Source organism: Erythrolamprus reginae, chromosome 1 (genome assembly GCF_031021105.1).
Source record: "Erythrolamprus reginae isolate rEryReg1 chromosome 1, rEryReg1.hap1, whole genome shotgun sequence".
Classification (NCBI taxonomy): Eukaryota; Metazoa; Chordata; class Lepidosauria; order Squamata; family Dipsadidae; genus Erythrolamprus; species Erythrolamprus reginae.
This window is the reverse complement of record NC_091950.1, coordinates 291,238,647-291,261,058: the sequence shown is the minus strand read 5'-3', so window position 1 is coordinate 291,261,058 and position 22,412 is coordinate 291,238,647. Positions and strand designations below refer to the sequence as shown.

Genomic DNA, 22,412 nt, shown 5'->3' with positions numbered 1-22,412 from the left:
CTACCTGCTTTGTGAGACTGAGGACGGCGAGGGTGCAGGCCGGTGGGAGCGGTCGGCTCTTGGCACCGGACATCCTTTGCGGAGAACGGAGGAGCTAAGGATACCAGCTGGTGGATGAAGAACAGCAGCCCAGACCCCTGTACGACGCAAGTAAGTGAGAGCTACTGGTGCCAAGGGGGACAAAGGAGACGGATGGCCGGAACATGCAGGAAGAAGGCTGAGGCGAGTTGGAGCTGCCCTGTGGAGCGGAGCATTGGCTAGGATTGGACTGAAAGAACAGAGCGGTCAGAGTTGGGGGAGAGTGAACAATGGAAACTGAATTGCCGAAGACCATCAAGGCCAGCCAAATTGGGGGTATTAGCTAATGTTAAGGTCTTTGCTTTGTCATCTTCCCCCCCTCCTCCCCCCCCCCACTTCCATCTATTCCCTATTGAATACCATTGTTGGTTATGATCTATAAAGCCCTTCATGGCATCGGACCATAATATCAACGGGACCGCCTTCTGCCACACGAATCCCAGCAACTAGTTAGGTCCCACAGAGTTGGCCTTCTCCAGGTCCCGTTGACTAAACAATGTCGTTTGGCGGGACCCAGGGGAAGAGCCTTCTCTGTGGTGGCCCCGACCCTCTGGAATCAGCTCCCACCAGAGATCAGAATTGTCCCCACTCTCCTTGCCTTTCGTAATCTCCTCAAAACCCACCTCTGTCGTCAGGCATGGGGGAATTGAGATATTAATTCCCCCCAGGCCTATACAATTTATGCATGGTATATTTATGTGTATGTTTGGTTTTTAATAAGGGTTTTTAGTTATTTTAAATATTAGATTTGTTATATGTTGTTTTATTACTGTTGTTAGCTGCCCCGAGTCTACGGAGAGGGGCAGCAAACAAATCTAATAAATAATAAATCAAATCAAATCAAATAAATAAATAAAGTCTATTAAAGGGATTCAATTGGCTAATTCATAGAAATTATAATGAAATTCATTTTCAACTTTTAGGTTTTATATTTCAGCAAATAGCGTTATTAAAAAAGGAGTCCCTGAAGATTTTACTCTTCTAGTCATTGCTGACTATATGGAGCAGTGCTCATCTCTGTTTCAAGGCCATTGAGCCATCACTATCCAATGACATTTCCGCAGTCATGTAGCCAGCATGATGTCACAGAGTACTGTTACCTTCCCATCGAAGTGGTACCTATTTATCTACTCACATTTGCATGCTTTCAAACTGCTAGTTTGGCAGGACCTAGGATGAATATTGGAGCTCATCCCATCATGCGGCATTGAGGTCTTGAACCTGGGCTGCTAGCTTTCCAGCCAACAAGCTCAGCATCTTAATCATTGAGCCACCGTGCTGTCCTAATAAGAGTTACGGGCAACCACACACAATTTTTTTAAAAAGTGCAATATGTCATCCAGAAATCTTAACTCAGAGAATTTAGTTGTGTCTACAACACTACGGAAAAATCTATGAGATTATTGATATAACAAACATCCAGAAAGACCCCTGTAGATGGAGAATGGGATAAAAAAGGAATCTCTATACTTTTCAAAATATATTAAATATTTTATTGGAGGTGAAAAGGGAGGCCTGTCATTTTCTTATTATGAAGCTTATATAACTGAAATTTTGAAAGCTGATAAGGACCTGATCCACTGCAGATTACAGTTGGTATCTCTGTTAAGTTTTTAACAGTTGCATTGCAAGAAGATTAGAGAAGTTTATTTACCTACAATAAACAATCTTACGTAATCTAATTCTATAAATACATCATGACCCAGATAAAATTAAACTTACAATTTACATACTAGCTTTGTTAGTAAACACCTATTAGTGCTTTTACCTTTGTTGGATGCAGAAAAAGGAAACGCTATAGATATACAGTCCTGTAAATTATGTTTTAGTTCAAGAAATGTAGAAGTTTAGCTTTCCTACAGAAATTATTTTATAGATAAGAGTTTATTATTCTAATCCCTATGCTCAAGTAATTACTAATGGGATTATCTCACTGGTAGTTAAATTGCAAAGTGGCACGTATCAAGGATTCTTTTATCTCACTTAATTTCATATTAGGACCCCACTATGCTTAATAAGTCAAACTGGGGAAATTCAAGGAATTCATTACCCAAATTTGAATGTAAGTTGCTGTTACATATAGATAATATGGGGTTTTTTTTATGAGTATTCACATTATTTCTATCAATTTGCAAAACTGGGGCATTAGTCCTCACTTGTTACACCTCTTCTAGAAGGGTGGAGCCAACATCCAAGTATGGGATGACACCATCCATTCAGCCAATGAGAGGACAGAGTCTGTCAAATTATAGATCTCAGCTCTTGCCTCAATCCCCCCCCCCCTGCTATTGGTGAAGACCAAGGTGCAGACTCAATGTGTGTGCTCCCAACATCCAGTCAATAGAAAGCAACAGATTACATATAACAGACCACAATTTACAGTTCCAGGACCACCAGACTGACCTTGAATGTTGGCTGCACCAATGCTCCTTTTCCATAGTGGGTGGAGCCAACATCCAAGTACAGGACATACCAAAGCTGTCTGTCCATGGGGAGGGCTAAATCTGGATGGAGATCTTGTCCTGGGAATGCACCATTTGGAGCACTCAGTGATCAAATGCCACCTCTGCCAAAGTGAAAATATCAATCTTGTAATGGCGGATGAAGGGCGTAGGAGAAGCCCAAGTGTCCTCCCTGCAGACCTCCTCTATGCACACCTGTGTGGATCATGCTGCCATCATGGCTGCGCTGCACATTGAGTGTGCTGTAACCCGGTTAGATTGGGGCAATGCCTGAAGATCATAATCCTTAGCTATGGTACTGTGTAACCAACGACCAATTGTGGAAGGAGAGACCTTCTGTCCCAAAGAATTGGGTTGGAAAGAAACAAATAGGGCCTCAGTCCTGTGCAACAAGGACATACACTTGATGTAGTCCTTGAGAGTCCTGTGGACATCAAGGGTGTGCCACTGTTTTTCTAGGGCATATGAGGGGTTGTGGCAGAAATTTGGGAGCACCAGTTCCTGGGCCCTGTGAAAGATGGAATTCACCCTAGGCAAAAAGGTTGGGTCCAGCTAAGTGGACCAATGACCCCTGGTCTAGCAAAGACCCTGTCATAGGAATCTGCCAAGGCTGGCAAGCCGAGAGGGACTTGAGGTCCACGAACCAAGCTCTCTGGGGCCAATGAGGAGCTAGGAGCAGCACCTCTGCCCTCTCCTCCAGAATCTTGTAGATGACCTGGGGAGGAGACATAGTGGGGGTAATACATACAGAAGGTCAGGTGACCAATCAGAGCGGAATGCATCTATCCCCTCTGCACCCTGGGTCTTGTATCAAGTATAGAAACTGGGCAGTGCCGACACCGGGGCGTTGACAGACAGAACTATCAAGTTCTTCCCAAGCTCTGCCACTACATTGTAGTAACATCTATCAGTCTGCAACAGTGCAGGCCTAGAATCCAGGTTTAGCCATTGCTGTAGGACTGTGTCTACAAAGAATGATGAAGTCGGGAAAACCTTGGTCTTAGTAGTGGCCTCTACTACTAAGATATTATGGGTAAGGGCAGAAACCTTCGTCCTCTGAATGGTCTACTTCAAACTGGTCATCAGCTTGGGAACCCAATGAATGAGGCTCTACTGAATAGTCAGGCAAGCATCTGTCAGGGTACCACTCCTGATGGACCCCATATGTACAAGTGGCTGCTGGTGCCAACTGCGCAGCCGGCATGAGGCAGGGAGGAATCTGGCAAACTAATTTTCTCATGCCAGCCCCAATACCCTGCTTTATGACCTCATTAAGGATGGCCTACATATTTGGATCGGAAGCAGCGGAGAGACAGTTTGCATGGATCCCATCGGCCATCAGAGTTAAGGTGGCGGCTGGTATAGCCCTGGCCAATGCCCTAACTGCTTCCTGTCGAGGAAGTGCCTGTTCCTCAGATCCCAAGGATCTGCGTCCCGAATGCAAAGGCTCAGATTATAAAGCCAGACACACAGCAGGAGGCATGGTTGATCTTTTTAGAATGCTAAGCCACTTTTTCCTTCATAGGTTTGGTTTGGCTTTGTTCTCTGCCATACTGTTGAGATCTAAGGTAATTTTTAGTGACCACCTTGAAGATACCGCCTTTGTTATGCACAGAGATCTGTACCCGATATTATTGGCACCAAAAATGGCCATCACCTGTGTTGATATGCTATAGCAAATGGCCAATGCTGTTGCCGGGCAGAATAACATTTCTAAAATGGCTGCCACAATAACCCCCTCATCTGCCAGGCAGATATGGCACCCAAAATGGTCACCACTTTGCTGGTGTTTGTAGTTGGACTAGAGGGCCAATCTGAAGGGAAATGCCTTCCTCCATATGAGAGCAAACGGCCTCGGCTGAAGGCTCAGCAGTGATGAGTGGAGAGAGCCGCAGCTCCTCACCACTAATTATCTCAGTCTTTGTGAGCTGTCAGAAATCCGATACTGAGATGAAAAAGGGAAAAACTCACTGTAAATAAGTGGTAGACTGTAAAATATTCCAAGTTGGGAACACATGTCCTGTCAAGGCAAGGAGTGAGTCAAAGAGGGGGAAATGGAAGCAAGAGCAGAGATCTATAATTTGACAGACTCAGTCCTCATTGGTTGAATAGATGGTGTCATCCCATATTTAGGATGTTGGCTTCACCCGCTATGGAGAATAAAGACCTCTTGGGTAGCAATATAGAATGTTGTAGTTCAGGGTTGAACAGTGAAGTTCCTGATGTTATTCAAGTTTGGCTGTTTGCTTGCAGATCTTTCCTTACCAAACTAACGTAATATTTCATTGTTGAAGCTATTATCTAGTTTTCCATATTTAGATTTGGTAAGTATTACTTCCAACCACTTATGTACGTAAAAAGGCAAGGACTAAATCTTATAGAATCTTATCTGAGGTTTGAATGAGCACATTTTCAAAGCAGTATTTCTTCACTGTCATACCACGAAGCCGATACTTAATTGTTGCCAATCACAATTTTGTCAAATGGCTTACTGAGGTAAAGATATATATCACTCAGAATCTATTAAATCTATTATTATTATTATCTTTCTCATCATTCCTTTCACCCATTTCCTCCCATGTTGACTGTATGACTGTAACTTGTTGCTTATATCCTAAGATTTTTATTAATATTGCTTCTTTATTGCTTATTTGACCCCTATGACAATCATTAAGTGTTGTACCACATGATTCTTGACAAATGTATATTTTATTTTATGTACGCTGAGAGCATATGCACCAAGACAAATTCCTTGTGTGTCCAATCACACTTGGCCAATAAAAATTCTATTCTATTCTATTCTATTAAAGATACAACTTACTCATTAGTAAGAACAGTGGTACAGTGGTTAGAATGCAGTACTGCAGGCTACTTCTGCTGACTGCTGACTGACTACAATTTGCCATTCGAATCTTTCCAGGCTCAAGGTTAATTTAGCCTTCCATGATCCATCTTTCCAAGATCGGTAAAATGAGGACCCAGGTTGTTGGGAGCAATAGGCTGTCTCTGTAAACAGCTTAGGGAGGGCTATAAAAGCACTGTGAAGCAAAATATAAATCTAAGTGCTTTTGCTATTATCTATTGAATCTTTGTCTGGCAAGGCTTGTTTTTAATAAATCCATGCTAATTTCTGGTAATTACCATGTTGAGTTTATAAATACTTTGAAAATAATCCTTATATAACATTTGAATTGAGCTCAGGAAAAAAAATCAATTTACCTGGATAAGATAGTGTGAACATAAACTCAGCATTTCTAGCAGCTGGAGATGGCTACCTGCAGCAAGCACATCCTGAATTACTCCTGGCTCCAGCAGAACCTTTAAGCAAAAAGAAAACACACCAAAGCTTTAAAATTGATCTGGAAAACATGCAAAGTGACATTTCTTTTTTTAAATGTAACTTTAGTAAGTATTTTTATTATGGTAGTAAAAAAAATGAATAACTAATCTCAAATGGCATAATAAATTAAAAAATAGAGAAAAGAATAAAAGATGCAGAAAAAGACAAAGAAAACAAGAAATATAATAAAGAAAAAGAAAAAATACACCTCTTAGGAATCTGGAAAAGACATTACTCCAAGCAAACGCTTTCTCTTATGACACACATAATCCCTGCAGTTAGAATTTCACTGGCACAAATGTGGAAAAAGGAACAGACCCCACCTGAAAGTTTAATTATTGATAAAATATATAGATGTGCGGAGATGGACGAAATGACAACTCAATTAAGGGAACAACAAATAAAGAAACCAAAGAAACATAGCACAAATGGCACAAATGGATCCAAAATAAAAAATAAAAAGTAACAATACAGAGTGTCGGTATATATAAAAATAAAAATAAACACCTTGCAATAGTAATAGAGATATATGAAATAAACATTTATGATTGATAACCACTTTGTTGCAGAAACTAAAAGAATTCATACTTATTGATATCTCATTTTTTCTCTTTTCTAGTAATATGCTTTATGTATTGTATACATGTGGTTATGTTATACACTGGTTATATTATATTAATGTTTTTTAATTGATTTTTAAATTTTATTATTAGTTTTGTAATGTATTGTATTATTGCTTTGTTGTGAACTGCCCCGAGTCTTTGGAGAGGGGCGGCATACAAATCTAATATATTATTATTATTATTATTATTATTATTATTATTATTATTATTATTATATTGGAATGTACATAATTTAATAGAACATATGGAGAAATATACCATCTAATACCAATATCTAATCCATAATAGATACGGACTACGACCTGTAAAAAAAATATATGAGAAATTTTCTTTTTAAAATCAATAAATAAACTTTAAAAAGAAAAAGAAAATAAATACACAAAAGGAATGACTTCTAACCTTCCTTACATATATAAACATATTTAGCAACTCTTCACCCATATAATATTACAAATAAATTATTAAACATCTGCTAATAATTAATTGACCAGTAGATCCATAAGGTATCAATTTTCCAATCCTGGTATCAACAAAAAGTTCACAAAACATTACCACATCTGTGCAAAACAAATGTCTTATTTTGACCTTAATTAAATAAATTAATTTTACTTCTTCCCTTTAGTTCTAAGAGTCTTAATCTTTAATTCAATCAAATATTGTCATGGGATTTAATTTATCTTTAATCTTCTTTATCCCATTGCAGATTTTTTCAAGGATGGAACAATCTCTTTTGTAGATCCCATAAGAGAACACTTCAGAAGTCATTCATTTAATTTGTATTTCCCTTTTAATTTTAAAATTTCGGTTTCTTTATTGTAAAGGGTCCTTTTCCAAATAATTCTCTTGAACAGTCATTTGTAGTTCCACACTCTGTACATTGTCTTTTCAGAAAAAAATTGTTTCACATCTGTCATTTCTTCATTAATATATTTTGGACACAGTCTATCTATAGAAGGAGACATTGTTACTGACAGTATTAATATTGTAGTTATTAGTTTTTGGCTCCATTCTTTAAAACTTTCCTTTAAAGTTTCTGATAATATTTTTGGCATTTTGTAACTCTAGTGTAACTCACATAAAGAACAGGTTCGTAGTTTTTTTCTCTTCTTAGAATCTTTAGTCCCCTCTAGTGTTCATCTTCTAAAATCAAAATAACTTACATTTGTTGTGGTTTACAGTAGCTAGGATAGCCAAAATAAGCCTGTTTCGCATAAGAAACTGTTTTTACTTAATTCCAAATACTTATAGTAAAAGACAATATTCCAAATTTATCTGGACCATTAATCCACTTATAACTTTCTTAAATCAAAAAACATATTTCATTTTTGACTGTTTATCTCAAAGTCATTGCATTCTTAAGGTTACAATCAATTTTCTTTTGTTCCAAGTTGAAGATAAAACTTACCTGATGACTTGTCAGAGACCAAAGGTCTCTAACAGCTTTAAGATAGTTAAATAGGCAATTTATAAAAGTACTCTATTTTTCAGTGTATAAGATGCACCTTTTTACTTCAAAAAAGTGCTTTAAAAATGGGTGCGTCTTATACATTGAATGTTGCCAAGGCGGGATGGGAGGCAGCGGTGGTGGGAACTGCTGAGGCGGCTCCGGTGACTTCCCTTCTTATGATCAGCAGCACTGGGAATGTCATATCCACACCCCAAGCCACCACTGAATCTGAGGAGGTCCGCGAACAGGTCCTGAAGGTGCTGCTGCTCCTCAAAGGAAAGCCACTGGAGCCACCTCAGCAGTTGCTACTGCGTCCGCTGCTGCCTCTGCCACTGCCTCCACCAGGACCGGCTAATTCGGGTAGCCCTGATCGTCTAGCGGGAATGTCAGCCCCCACCCCAATCTTCTGTCTTCGGGGGCACCTTTGGAAGGGTGCGGTGGTCAGTAAAGGGCACTTGGGGGGAAGCTGCCTCAGCTGAGGAGAGTCGGCATCTGACTGGCCCCTACCACAGATGCTCGCCCAGCTTGGCTGAGGCAGATTTGCTCCGAGCACCCTCGGACCTGCCTGCCCCAGCCTTAGCCGAGCCGGACAACTGGATACGGCAGGTGCCGGTCAGGTGCCGCCTCTCCCCAGCTGAGGCAGCCACCCTCCGAGCGCCCTTCACTGTCGGCCACCGCCCTCCGAGGCAGCAGGTAGCCCCGGCATTTCCATCTTGTGGGTCCCTTTAGCAGCAGCTGAAACCGGAGCCGTGGGGCGGAGCCCAGCCAAAGAGAGAGATTGAAGAAACCCAGAGCATGGAGCGCAGGAAAGGAATCGATCCTGCTCAGTCATCTTTTACAATAGGAACTGGTGAGGAGGAATGCCCACCACTGGGCAGGTGAGGTGGAGTGCGCGGCGGCAGCTACGGAGAAGCGGTCGGGCATCCCCTCGGCATTCTGCAACCAGCGGGCCTTCAGAGACCTGCTGGGCAGCCCTAATCATCCCACAGGAGGGCCTCGGCTCCATCCTGGCTCAGGAGAAGGCTGACTGGTGGTGGAATTCTGGGAGTTGAAGTCCACTAGTCTTAAAGCTGTCAAGTTTGAAGACCCTTGCACTCTTAACCTCTAACTCAGGGGTCTTCAAACCTGACAGCTTTAAGACTAGTGGATTTCAACTCCCAGAATTCTTTTGAAGACCCCTGAGTTAGAGGTTAGGAGTGTAAGGGTCTTCAAACCTGGCAAGATTAAGGATTGTGGACTTCAACTCCCATTCCTAAAATAGTATGACTGGTGGAGGAATTCTGGGAGTTGAAGACTTAACTCTATCAAGTTTGAAGACCCCTGAGTTAGGGGTTAAGGAATGCAAGGGTCTTCAAACCTGGCAAGATTAAAGCTTATGGACTTCAACTCCCATTCCTAAAATAGCATGACTGGTGGGGGAATTCTGGGAGTTGAAGTCCACAAATCTTGAAGCTGTCAAGTTTGAAGTTTGTAAAAAGTGTACATGGTTTTAAAAAGTATACATGGTTTTTAAAAGTATTCTGCTACACTGGTATTTTATTACATAATATAATGCTACACCATTTGGTTCAGAATACCTTTTTTCTTGCTTTCCTTCTCTAAAATCTAGGTGCGCCTTATACACTGGTGCATCTTATACACCAGTGTGTCTTATATACCGGTGCGTCTTATACACTGAAAAATACAGTAGTTAAAAATGAGGTTTGCTATGTTAATGTTCTTTAAAAGGGTCTGCCACACCTGCAAGCAACTTGGTTGATCCCTATGTCTTTCAGTGCTTAAATTAATGGAAAACTGTTGTCCTGCGGTCTCCACCATCCAGAGCGTATGTAGGCAATTTCCCATCTACTCCTTATCTCCTATCCATTACTCCCTGGTACTTTGGTCTTTGTCGAGGCTATCTTCAGTTCCCCATACTTTTCATGGAAGTCCACAAAGTGACATTTCTAGATGTCATTTTTACAAAACTGCAGACATACAATTTCAGATATCCCAACTGGGTTTGCTTAGCTGGTATTACAAAGTAATGTTTCTCTTCATAACAAAAGGAAAAGGGAAGTACAACATCTTATATATTTCTAGGATCACAAAGATGGTTTTCTAAGTTAAGGCACTCATAGGCACACAGAAACCTGTATTAAATCAAATCAAACCATACAATTCAAAGTTACAGTATCTGTCATCTTTCTGACAAATCTTTCACCAAGGCCAAAGCAATACTGCAATATAAGGAAGAGCAAATTCAAGACAGCATAGGATTTAATAAAAGTCTATTTAGAAAAGCCTTTTCCAAGTAAAAATACACTAATTGTAAGATGGGAGCAATAACATACATAGGAAAATATAGACTTTAAAAAGTAATTATAAGGCCTCTGGATTGTACCAAAAAGGAGTCTAACAGCATTATTCAAAATATGCTACTGAAAAAAGTTTCTGAGACTTAACAAGGCAAAACAGCAATTCAGAGTTTATTAAGTATGGCCAATTTATTAGGTATGGCCAATTTATTATCACAGTTAAGAGCAACTGGAGCCACTACACCAGCTTTAATTAATAAAAATTCATACATGCCATAAATATCTTTTGATTTTAAGGGACAAGGTTAGGGCACACAATTCCCAAATAATTTTAAAGTGAACATCAGCACAAGAAAATATTTTTGTAGTGTGACTACATTTGATAGATTAAGTTGGGTCTATATCAGTTTTCTATATTCCCAGGTACCTCCTGAAAATTACATTATTAGCTGCAAGCTTCTGAAACAAAGTTGGAAAACCAGGCTGACAAAAAGGTTAAATAAAGGTTAATCAAACAACAAAAATCACATAGTGATTTTGAAATATTACCCACCTTAGCGCTACATATGAACACTATAATTCTTTCTCAACAGAGTGATTTTCCTATGAAGCTGCCATAAATTCCTATGAAGCTGCCATAAATTCCCATGAATCACAAATCCAGCTTTTAATGAACAGGAAGAATTAATCTTCACCAGATAACTTTCAATTCCCATTTTTAAAACTAAATCCCTGCAACACCCAACATTTTCACTAGGGGGCTCAAGATATCTATCTTCTCCAGGAAAGAAATGTTTTACTTTCCTAATATCCAAAATATGCAAGTAAGTAAGTAAAAGAATAATACAGGGGTTTGTGTGAAATATGTCTTAAAGTGAGTAATCTTAATTAAATATTTAAATAAGTTTAATTAAATATTTCAAACGCAGCACAATGCACAGGTCACCAGATGCCTATCAGCAAGACACAGGAGCAGTGGTTCTCAACCTTTCTAATGCGGTGACCAAGCAATACAGTTCCTCATGTTGCAGTGACCCCAATCCAAAAAATAGGTTTGGTGGCTACAGTACTTCAAAACTGTAATTTTGCTACAATTATGATTCAAAATGTAAATATCTGATTTGGATTATCTATTTGCATTGCTACAAATCCAACATAATTAGTGATTAATCACAAAAACTCTTGAACCATTTCCAAAAACAGGTGAGAGCTGGGGGAGTTTCTCTCTTATTCTTTCCAAAAACAGGTGAGGGCTGGGGGGGGGTTCTCTCTTATTCTTTGGGTGCTTTTTATCATATGCTTTAAATCAAGAGTCACTTCTCTCTCTCTTTTTTTCTCTCTTTCTTTCCTCTCATTCTCTGCCTCAATCATTTTCTCATTTCTTTTTTCTCCCCTTTTTGCTCTCATTTCTCTCTCTCCCTCTCCCTTCCTCTCCTCTCTCTCTCTTGCTTTCTTTCTCTCTCTTTCTCTTGCTTTCTTTCTCTCTCCCCCTCTTTCTCTCTCTCTCTCTTGCTATCTCTCTTGCTTTCTTTCCCTCTCACACACACTTTCTCTCTCTTGCTTTCTTTCTCTCTCTTGCTTTTTTCTCTTTCTTTCTCTCTCTCTCTCTTGCTCTCTCTCTCTGTGTCTCTCTTGCCCTCTCTCTCTCTCTCTCTTGCTATCTCTCTCTTTCCCTCCCTCTCTTTCCCTTTTCTTTCTTTTTCTTCACTTCTCTCTCCCTCTCTTTTCCCCCTTTCCCCCTCTCTCTCATTCTCTCCCTCCAGGTCTCTCTCATTTCTGTGTGATGACTTAAATACAGTGGGAAACGTCACTTTGTCTAACTAACAATGAATAATATAGCCTTTCCTGGGAGAGACGCAAGCATCTTCCTTCCCCTAAGCCTGAGTGCTGGGATTTCTAGGCAAAGAAGCCTCATCCTGGGTGCCAGGAGCCATGTTCTCCTCCCGTCTCGGCATCAGGAAATGCGAGCCTGGAGACAGCGGGATGGCACCAGGCTGTCTCCTGCCGATACAGGCCGATTTTTGCCCCACGCGGTCCCTAGGAAAGGACAGGGAAAAGGAGACAATGGGCCACATTTGCCAGGACTGCACCAGCTGCAGCAAGCAGGGCTCAGTGACGTCAGGGCAAACCCCTGAGTTTCTATATCCGGTTCCGGTTGAGTAGCAGGAGGGAGGGAAGAGACTGCTGCTCCGCTGGACTACGGCATTAAGATCAAATATAGGGAAATTTTTCAGTTAATTTTGAAAAACAACAGATAGTTCAGAAGGATTAGACTCCCCCGTTTCGGAGGATCGTGTTACCTTGTGTCTCGGCAGTGCTTTTCTCTTTATTTCCTGCTGTGATAAAGCTGGGAGCCCTGATCAGCTGGGGCTTGGAAAATGGCAATCGTGACCGAGCTGGCTTGATTCTGCCCTGAATCCACACTTTTTAAGAGCATTCTGCAGTGGGGTGAGCTGTATTGTTGCAATCACATTGAGGCTCAACCCGGGGGCTGGCAGAGATAAGAAGAGTGGGGGTTGCCGCCCAGCATTGACTCATACCGACACGGACAGAGGTGGAAAAGGAGAGGTGGAGAGGGACTGAGAAGGAGCGAGCGAGCGTGAGAATGTTCAGGGCAAACATGCTGGGCGGACTGTGCACGGGCCGAGGAGGAAAGTAGATGGAGGAAAACGTCCCCCACAACAGCAGGACGTTCCCAAAAACAACGGGATCTACCGGATAGACGCTGGACACCGAGTGGTTACATGGTGGGCACGCTCGACGTCGGAGGGCTTTGCGGTGGACATACTCGGTGCTGGAGTGCCTGGAAGAAGGAGGGCCTGCCATTATAGTGAACAAGGAGATTGTGAGAAAGAAACTGCCAGATTGAAATTGACAGTATGAAAACCTTGTGGCTGCTGGATGCTATAACTAAAGACCAGGAGATACAGAGATACCTCTCAAATAACAGCAGAGGTACTGGTAGACATTTGGGGCGACCCATGAGAGACCGGGGGTGTCGTGGAGGTGAGAAAGCTGATAACAATGACAGTGGCAAAGAGAAAACCTGGGAGGACAGAGGACAGAGTTTATACTCAGGACTGTTTGTCCTACTAATAACATCATACATCCCTTGGACTCACCTTTTTAGACTGGATGATATCTATATGAACTTGGCTCAATTGATTAATTAACTCACCAGTTGAAATATCTTCTACCTATATTTTTATTTTTATTACTTATATTTATCTATATTTTTAATAATTAATATTTTAATAATATGAACTGTTAGTTTTATATTAACTCTTTTTAATTAAATTATTGTGGGGATTTTTAAGTGGATGGGAGGATGGTAGTGATGGCATGAATGAATGGGACTATTTTAGTAATTATTGGAATGAATGGAATACTGTGAATGAAAATGAATGGGAGGGGGTGATAGAGGGAATGGAGTGGGTGGGGGGGGTTATAATATGTATGGAATGAATGAATATGACATGAATGGAATTTTTGGCACACCTGACGCTGGAGGGGCAGGAGGGAGGGGACACTTATCTCTGGGGTGGCAGAGGGTCAAAATATCCCGGTCTTGCTGGGGAGAGGCAGGTATGGCGGAAGCCGTGGAGCTAGCCGTTCCAGGGGAAGGAGGGATTGCTGCTTAGTAGCGATCCCTTCTTCAGGCTCCATGAGCTTAACTCAAGGCACTGGTGATGAGTGTAATTCTGGCCCTGGGCTCAAGTTGTTGCTACCCAATGCCAGGTCGGTGGTAAATAAAGCTCTCCTCATCCGGGATCTGATCCTGGATGAGGAGGTCGACCTGGCTTGTGTGACCGAAACCTGGCTGGGCCCGGAGGGAGGAGTTCCTCTCTCTGAAATTTGCCCAGCTGGGTTTCGGGTATGGCACCAACCTCGACCCCAGGGAAGGGGGGGAGGAGTGGCTATTATAGCCAGGGAGAGCCTTGGCCTGCGTAGGCTCATTGCTCCAGAGGTTGCGGGTTGCGAGTCCCTCCTGGTGAAGTTGGACTTAGGGGTTCAGGTGGGCTTGTTACTCACGTACCTGCCTCCCAGCTGCGTGTCAACAGCCCTGCCTGTGCTACTCGAGGAGGTGGCCGGGCTGGCGGTGGAGTTCCCCGGACTTATCGTCCTGGGGGACTTCAATCTGCCGTCGCTCGGCGGTTCCTCTGGACTGGCACAGGAGTTCATGGCCACCATGACAGCCATGGACCTGACTCAAGTAGTTCAGGGTCCGACTCACGAGGGTGGGCACGCACCCGATATGATATTCCTCTCTGAGCAACTGAGTAATGATCTGAGATTAAGGGGCTTAGAAGTGTTGCCTTTGTCGTGGTCAGATCATTTCCTACTGCGGCTTAACTTCCTGGCTCCAATCCTTCCCCGCAGGGAGGCGGAACCAATTAGGAGGTTCCGCCCCAGACGCCTGATGGATCCAGAAGGTTTCCAGATGGCGCTTGGGGTTATTCCAGATACACTTGTCCACAGTTTGGCAGAGTCTCTTGCTGAGGCCTGGAACAAGGCTGCAGGGGAGGCTCTTGACCGGATTGCGCCATTGCGACCTCTCCGCGGCACTAGACCCCGTAGAGTTCCATGGTTCAACGAGGAGCTCCGGGTGTTGAAGCGCCAGAAGAGACGTCTGGAGAAGCGATGGAGGAAGAGTAAGTCCGAATCCGATCGAACACTTGTAAGAGCTCATGTTAAGACTTACAAAGTGGCGCTCAAGGCGGCAAGATGCGCGCATCATGCCGCCTTGATTGCATCAGCGGAATCCCGCCCGGCCGCTCTGTTTAGGGTAACCCGCTCCCTTCTTAATCAGAGGGGAGTTGGGGAGCCCTTGCAGAGTAGTGCCGAGGATTTTAACACGTTTTTCACTGATAAAATCGCCCGGATCCGAGCGGACCTCGACTCCAATTGTGAAACAGAGTCGACTGACAATAAGTCAGTCGAGGTGACTGGGGCTAAACGTCTTTGTCCATCTGTCTGGTAGGAGTTTGACTTGGTGACACCTGATGAAGTGGACAAGGCCATTGGAGCTGTGAGTTCTGCCACCTGTTTACTGGATCCGTGTCCCTCTTGGCTGGTTTCGGCCAGTCGAGGGGTGACACGGAGCTGGGTCCAGGAGATTGTCAACGCCTCCTTGGGGAGGGGGTCCTTTCCGCCCCTTTATAAGGAGGCGGTTGTGCGCCCCCTCCTCAAGAAGCCTTCCCTGGACCCAGCCGTGCTTAATAACTACTGTCCAGTCTCCAACCTTCCCTTCATGGGGAAGGTTGTCGAGAAGGTGGTGGCACTTCAACTCCAGCGGTCCTTGGATGAAGCCGATTATCTAGGTCCTCAGCAGTCTGGATTCAGGCCCGGCTACAGCACGGAAACTGCTTTGGTCGCGTTGATGGATGATCTCTGGCGGGCCCGGGACAGGGGCTTGTCCTCTGTCCTGGTGCTCCTTGACCTCTCAGCGGCTTTCGATACCATCGACCATGGTATCCTTCTGCGCCGGCTGGAGGGGTTGGGAGTGGGAGGCACTGTTCTTCAGTGGTTCTCCTTCTACCTCTCCGGTCGGTCGCAGTCAGTGTTAGTGGGGGGTCAGAGGTCGACCCCGAGGTTTCTCCCTTGTGGGGTGCCTCAGGGGTCGGTCCTTTCCGCCCTGCTATTTAATATCTACATGAAACCGCTGGGTGAGATCATCCAAGGGCATGGGGTGAGGTATCATCAATATGCCGATGATACCCAGTTGTACATCTCCACCCCATGTCCAGTCAACGAAGCAGTGGAAGTGATGTGCCGGTGCCTGGAGGCTGTTGGGGCCTGGATGGGTGTCAACAAACTTAAACTCAACCCAGACAAGACGGAGTGGCTGTGGGTTTTGCCTCCCAAGGACAATTCTATCTGTCCGTCCATTACCCTGGGGGGGGGAATTATTGACCCCCTCAGAGAGGGTCTGCAACTTGGGCGTCCTCCTCGATCCACAGCTCACATTAGAAAAACACCTTTCAGCTGTGGCGAGGGGGGCATTTGCCCAGGTTCGCCTGGTGCGCCAGTTGCGGCCCTATTTGGACCGGGAGTCATTGCTCACAGTCACTCATGCCCTCATCACCTCGAGGCTCGACTACTGTAACGCTCTCTACATGGGGCTACCTTTGAAAAGTGTTCAGAAACTTCAGATCGTGCAGAATGCAGCTGCGAGAGCAATTATGGGTTTCTCCAAGTATGCCCATATCACTCCAACACTCCGCAGTCTGCATTGGCTGCCGATCAGTTTCCGGTCACAATTCAAAGTGTTGGTTATGACCTATAAAGCCCTTCATGGCACCGGACCAGAATATCTTCGGGACCACCTCCTGCCGCACGAATCCCAGCGACCGGTTAGGTCCCACAGAGTTGGCCTTCTCCGGGTCCCGTCGACTAAACAATGTCATCTGGCGGGACCCAGGGGAAGAGCCTTCTCTGTGGGGGGGGCGACCCTCTGGAACCAGCTCCCCCCTGAGATTAGGATTGCCCCCACCCTCCCTGCCTTTCATAAATTCCTTAAGTCCCACCTTTGCCGTCAGGCATGGGGGAACTAAAACACCTCCCCCTTGCCCATGTTGTTTTGTTGATTGATTGACTGTGTGCCTGTTTTTTATATATACTGTTTTTATGAGATTATTAATTTAAATTGTAACTAGATGGGTGGGCATTGGATTTGGTATTATGTACTGTACTGTTTTTTATTATTGTTGTGAGCCGCCCCGAGTTTGCGGAGAGGGGTGGCATATAAATCCAATAAACCTAACCTAACCTAACCCTTCTTCGGCCGGGGGCAGAAGTCCTTTGTTGCTGCAGCAGAGGTGGCAGCGACGGTAGGTACAGCAGCAGAACAGTCCAGAAGGCCCTTCTCCGCTGCAGCGGGCTCTCCAAGACCCTCCCCACAGTATTCGGGTCATGCAGAAAAGAAAGGGAATGCTCGCCCGGCTCGGCTTATGCTGAGGCGGGCAGGCCCGAGAGCATTCAGAAGGGCTGTGGCAGGGGCCGGTCAGGTGCCGCCTCTCTCGGAGGGAAGCTATCTCAGCTGGCCCTGACCATCCGATGGGAGGAGGTGCGGATCCATCAGCCCCCACCTCAATCTCCCGCCTTCAGGGGAGTCTTTGGGAGGGCGAGCCTTAAAGAGAAATGCAGAGAAAGGGCGAGGCAAGAGCTCTGGTTTTGCCAGCGCCGTCAGCCGAGCAACGGGAATGACCGCGTTTTCCCCTCACAGGACACATACACAAACACACACACGCTCTCGCCTTGCCCTCTCTCTGCCTTTCTCTATAAAGCTTGCAGTGCCCTGGAACTCCCACTTGCCGACGACTGCCCTGCCGCTGCCCCGTGGCTACTGCCCAGTGCCGCTGCTGCCGGCACCCTCCCACCAGGCCCCAAAGCTCACCTGCCACTGGCCCACCACCGCCAGGGAAGCTCCAGCCAGGCGGGGCACTGCAGCTGCCAGAAAACTTGGAAAGCGCGAAGGAGGAAGCTCAGCTTCTGGTCTCGCAACTTTTTGCTCTTCACGCCCTCAGCAAAAAGTTGCGAGACCTTGCTTTTTCACGGCACACCTGATCATGTCTCCACTGGTTGAAAAACACTGCATTAGGCGACCCCTGTGTTTTGGTCATTTGACCCCCGCAGGGGTCGCGACCCACAGGTTGAGAACTGCTGCACAGGAGGATCAGCATTTCATGAACAATTAAGTGTGCACTGCATTTTAAAAATAAAATTTGAATTGAAACCATAATTATACTAGATTATACTAAAAAAGATAGTAAAAAAAGAAGAAGATCACAATGTACTAAGATTTAAACTGACGGGAGCACAACAATAGACATGTGAAACTTTGGCAACTATATATGAAAGAAAGACCCACAAAATAGAATCTGTTGTATTGGTGGAAAAGTCTGCATATATTCATAGAAGCTTAACTAAATTCAAGCATGAATGGCTGCTTTACATTTCAAAGGCAGGTTTAAACATTTGGAATACAGAATGCTTTTAAGAAAAAGAAATCAAGAGATCAATGAAAAAGTATTAGACAAAACTATTTAAATGAATGTAACCAATTCAAGAAAATGAGAAATATTTAAGCAATGATTTTAAAAAATCTTAAAGGAGGGATTAATAGATTTTTTTTCAATTTTGTTTCAGTTAATTCTGTACTATTTTTGGCTAACAGCTTGAAAAATGTAAAGTGACTCTCTATAATATAGTTTTATATTTTAATAAAGTTCATACCGCATCATATCACAATTGTGCACAATCTACATGACATGCATTCTCCAAGAAGCTCAGATTATATATATATATGTTTCACTTCCTAGAATTTTATCCTTCCATAAATTCTGTAAAATATATGCCACTGGGAAAAAGTAATGTTAAACTTCACAGCCACTGTAGATAAGAATTTGAACAGGACACCCACTACAGTGATCCCTCTATTATCGCGAGGGTTCCGTTCCAAGACCCCTCACGATAATCGATTTTTCGCGATGTAGGGTTGCGGAAGTAAAAACACCATCTGCACATGCGCGCCCTTTTTTCTATGGCCGCGCATGCATAGATGGTGGAGTTTGCGTTCCCCGCCGCCCACGCAAAGGGGAAACCCCGATTTGGCTCCTCGCTGCTGCTGTGCTACCGAGCAGATCAGCTGCTGGGCGGCCGAAGGAACCTTCCCTGGGTCTTCCCCCTCTTGCTGGTGGGCGGGCGAGCGGCGGGCATCAGCGAGGAGCCGGGGTTTCCCCTTTGCGTGGGCGGCCGGGAAGACCCAGGTTGGGGGTTCGGGGGGGTGCTGGGAAGCCCCCCAGGCTGGCTGCGACCTTTTAAAACAGCCGCGCCGCTTCCCAGCTGAGTCCTGAAGCCAAACGCGGAAGTTCGCCTTTGCCGTTTGGCTTCAGGACTCAGCTGGGAAGCGGCGCAGCTGTTTTAAAAGGTCGCAGCCGGCCTGGGGGGCTTCCCAGCACCCCCCCGAACCCGGGTTGGGGGTTCGGGGGGGTGCTGGGAAGCCCCCCAGGCCGGCTGCGACCTTTTAAAACAGCCACGCCGCTTCCCAGCTGACTCCCGAAGCCAAACCCGGAAGTGGTTTTTTTTTTTATTAAATTTTTTTTTTAATCGCGATATAGCGTTTCGCGAAGATCAAGATCGCGAAACTCGAGGGATCACTGTATATCTCTTTTTTTGATTCCCCTCACCTCACCTTCATTCGGCAGCGACTGTCCTCCTCTTCTTCTTCCTCCTCCTCCCACCCAAATTCCAAGCTTTTATTTCTTTCCTAATGGGTTAGCACACATTATTTGCTTTTACATTGATTCCTATGGAAAAAATTGCTTCTACTTATAAACTTTTCTACTTAAGAACCTGGTCACAGAACAAATTAAGTTCTTAAGTAGAGGTACCACTGTACTTCCCCATCGACAAGGCAGTTGGGCAGTGAATCAGAATTTTCCAGTTGTCCATTCTACAATACACATATCCTTTCTACACATCTGGCCCAGAAGAGAACTATTATTAAAGGGTCTGAAGCAGGAGTGGGTTCTGGCTGACCTCGCTACTGGTTTGTTTCCTCACGTGCCACACAGGCACATCGCACAGGCATATGCGCAGTGCTAAAATCCCAGCTTCTGCACGTGCACGTAAGCAAAAAACAAGATGCGAGAGAGCTGTTTCAGGGCCATGTCCAGCTGGCTATTGCTGCTGGTTCGGCGAGTGGGGCGAAATTCCTGCTACCGGTTCTATAGAATCAGTCCAAACCAGCAAAACCAGAAGGAATTCAATAATCCCTGAACTATACTGTTTCCCTATGCCAATTGATCTCTTCAATATTATGAGTGAAGTTATTTGGTAAAAGTGGTTTATATAAAATAAATAAATAAATAAATAAATAAATATAACTTTTAAAGACTGATTAAGACTGTAATATTATACCTGTCCAGTGTATGCGAAGTCCAGAGCTTGCTTTAAACCTATTCCTGTAATGCCATGTAAATTCACTTCATCTGCACAACTTTCAACCATACAAAGACTGAACATTGCCTAAAGGAAGAAATGAAATATTTATTCATTAAAACTGTTATACATAATGTCTATGTTAAGTAGCAGAAAGCAGTGGTTGTTCTCTTGCTATTCCTTTAAAAAGGCCTTTGTTAAACACGGATTGGCTCCCACATAGCACAGAGGTTTCTGTTCATGTGGCAAAGGCCACACAAAGAGATTATCTCTGTAATTTTTCTTTTCTCCTATACAATAAACCTCTGTGTCTTTTGGAAGGCTGGAAAAATGCACAGACTATGATGAAAAGCTTAGAGCACAATTTGTGGTATCTTTTATAAACCAAAGGAGCAGTTACCTTCAATCTGGATCTAACCCAATGACGTTACTAATCAATATGCTGTACCTTGAAGAGAGTCAAATTTTGGAGTTACATTTTGTTTTATTGCACTGATATTTTTCCATTTCTGTAGGAGCTTAAAACAATGTTCACTATCTTCTTCCATCTTAATCAGGGTAGGCTGAAAGATGATAACTTTCAATCAAAATACTCAATCTGCTGAATCTGAATGTCCCCAGTCCCAATATGACATTTGGTTTCACTGTAAATGGCCAGAATATTGCACTATTGATAATAATAAGAGGCTTTGTTTTTCAATTTTATCTTTTAATCACCAGAAAGGAGACATAGGAGCACTACCTCTCATATATCATGGTAGTGGGATGGGTGTTGGCAGCAGAAATTACCACTCTTAAAAATCTTACTGCGCCCTGACAATCTATACTTTAATATTTAGGAAATAAAAAAAGATACCCGGAGGTCTGCTCACAGTGGCATATTCATTCATTCTATACAAGTAATAAAAGGACTTTTAACAAAGTTTGTTTGTTTGTTTGTTTGTTTGTTTGTTTGTTTGTTTGTTTGTTTGACTTCTATGCCGCCCAATCCCAAAGGACTCAGGGCGGCTTACAACAATAATAAAACATACAATATAAATAGATACTAAGGGGGGGGGAGAGAAGTTGAACATTATCTAAAACTAAAACCTCATAAAAAAGTTATTTTTAAAAGGCAGTCACAGTCATACACATGCACACCATTCATAGAGTTGGCCATCAAGGATGTAAATTTATAGCCCCCAGTCCTGCTAGCAAAGCCAGGTCTTCATGGCCTTACAAAATGCCAGCAGGGTGGGAGAAGTACAGACATTGGGTAGAGGTTGGTTCCATAGAACCGGGGCAGCCACAGAGAAGGCCCTCCCCCATGGTCCTGCCAACATGCATTGCTTAGCTGACAGGACCGGAGGAAGCCAACTCTGTGAGCTCTTATTGGTCTCTGGGACGTATGTGGCAAGGGACGGTCCCATAGATAGTTTGGCCTTGAGCCATATAGGGCTTTATAGGTAATAACCAACACCTTGAATTGTGCCCGGACACTAATAGGAGTTAAGTTAAAAATATATTGTAGCAATTTCTATGAACTACAGGTCTCTGCTGCCCAGACAAGGCCTAAATGTACAACTGCATCAGAGGTGAAATTCAAACATTTTCCCTATTGATTCTGTGAGTGTGACTTGGCAGGTGTGGCAGGGAAAGGATATTACAAAATCTCCATTCACACCCCACTCCAAGGAAAGGATATTGCAGAATCTCCATTCCCATCCCACTCTGTGGCCAGCCAGAGGTGGTATTTGCCGGTTCTCTGAACTACTCAAAATTTCCACTGCCAATTCTCCAGAACCTGTCAAAACCTGCTGAGTTTCACCCCTGAACTGATATTTCCTTCCTACCTAAGCAGTATTCTTTTTTTCCTATCTAAGCAATGTCTGCACATAGCCTTAAATCTACACCCACAGGGCTTTTTCATGCACATAAGGTGTTCCAGCTTGTGAAAAAGCCATAGGAAAAACTACTCCCACAACACTACTCATAAGTGAAAGCCTTACACTGAAGGACAAGCTGTGTTTTTGCAAACATTGATAATGCCGTGGTATATCAGGAAAGCAACATATGCTACTTCTGGCACCACAATGATTAATCGTTTAAATCCTCTGGCGTAGCACAATTTCTTCACACCCTAATCCAAAGTAATATTGTATATTTTGCCAAGAGTTAGTATAACTTTCACCCAGCGATGGGCCACCATTCCCGCCACCGTTTCCAGCCTCCGGAGGACCCCCA

At 43.8% G+C, this 22,412-nt stretch overlaps 1 protein-coding gene across 5 annotated transcripts in view; it reads right to left on the bottom strand.

The window, feature by feature from the left end:
• Positions 1-22,412, bottom strand: part of KLHL32 (kelch like family member 32) — a 104,845-nt gene that overhangs the window by 55,367 nt on the left and 27,066 nt on the right. For all 5 annotated transcript variants that reach the window (XM_070733252.1, XM_070733253.1, XM_070733247.1 and 2 more), the window contains exons 4-5: positions 20,169-20,276; positions 5,760-5,858 (exon numbers count right to left, since the gene is read on the bottom strand). In XM_070733252.1, the coding sequence (XP_070589353.1) occupies positions 5,760-5,858; positions 20,169-20,276 (207 nt within the window). The remainder of the gene's footprint in view (positions 1-5,759; positions 5,859-20,168; positions 20,277-22,412) is intronic.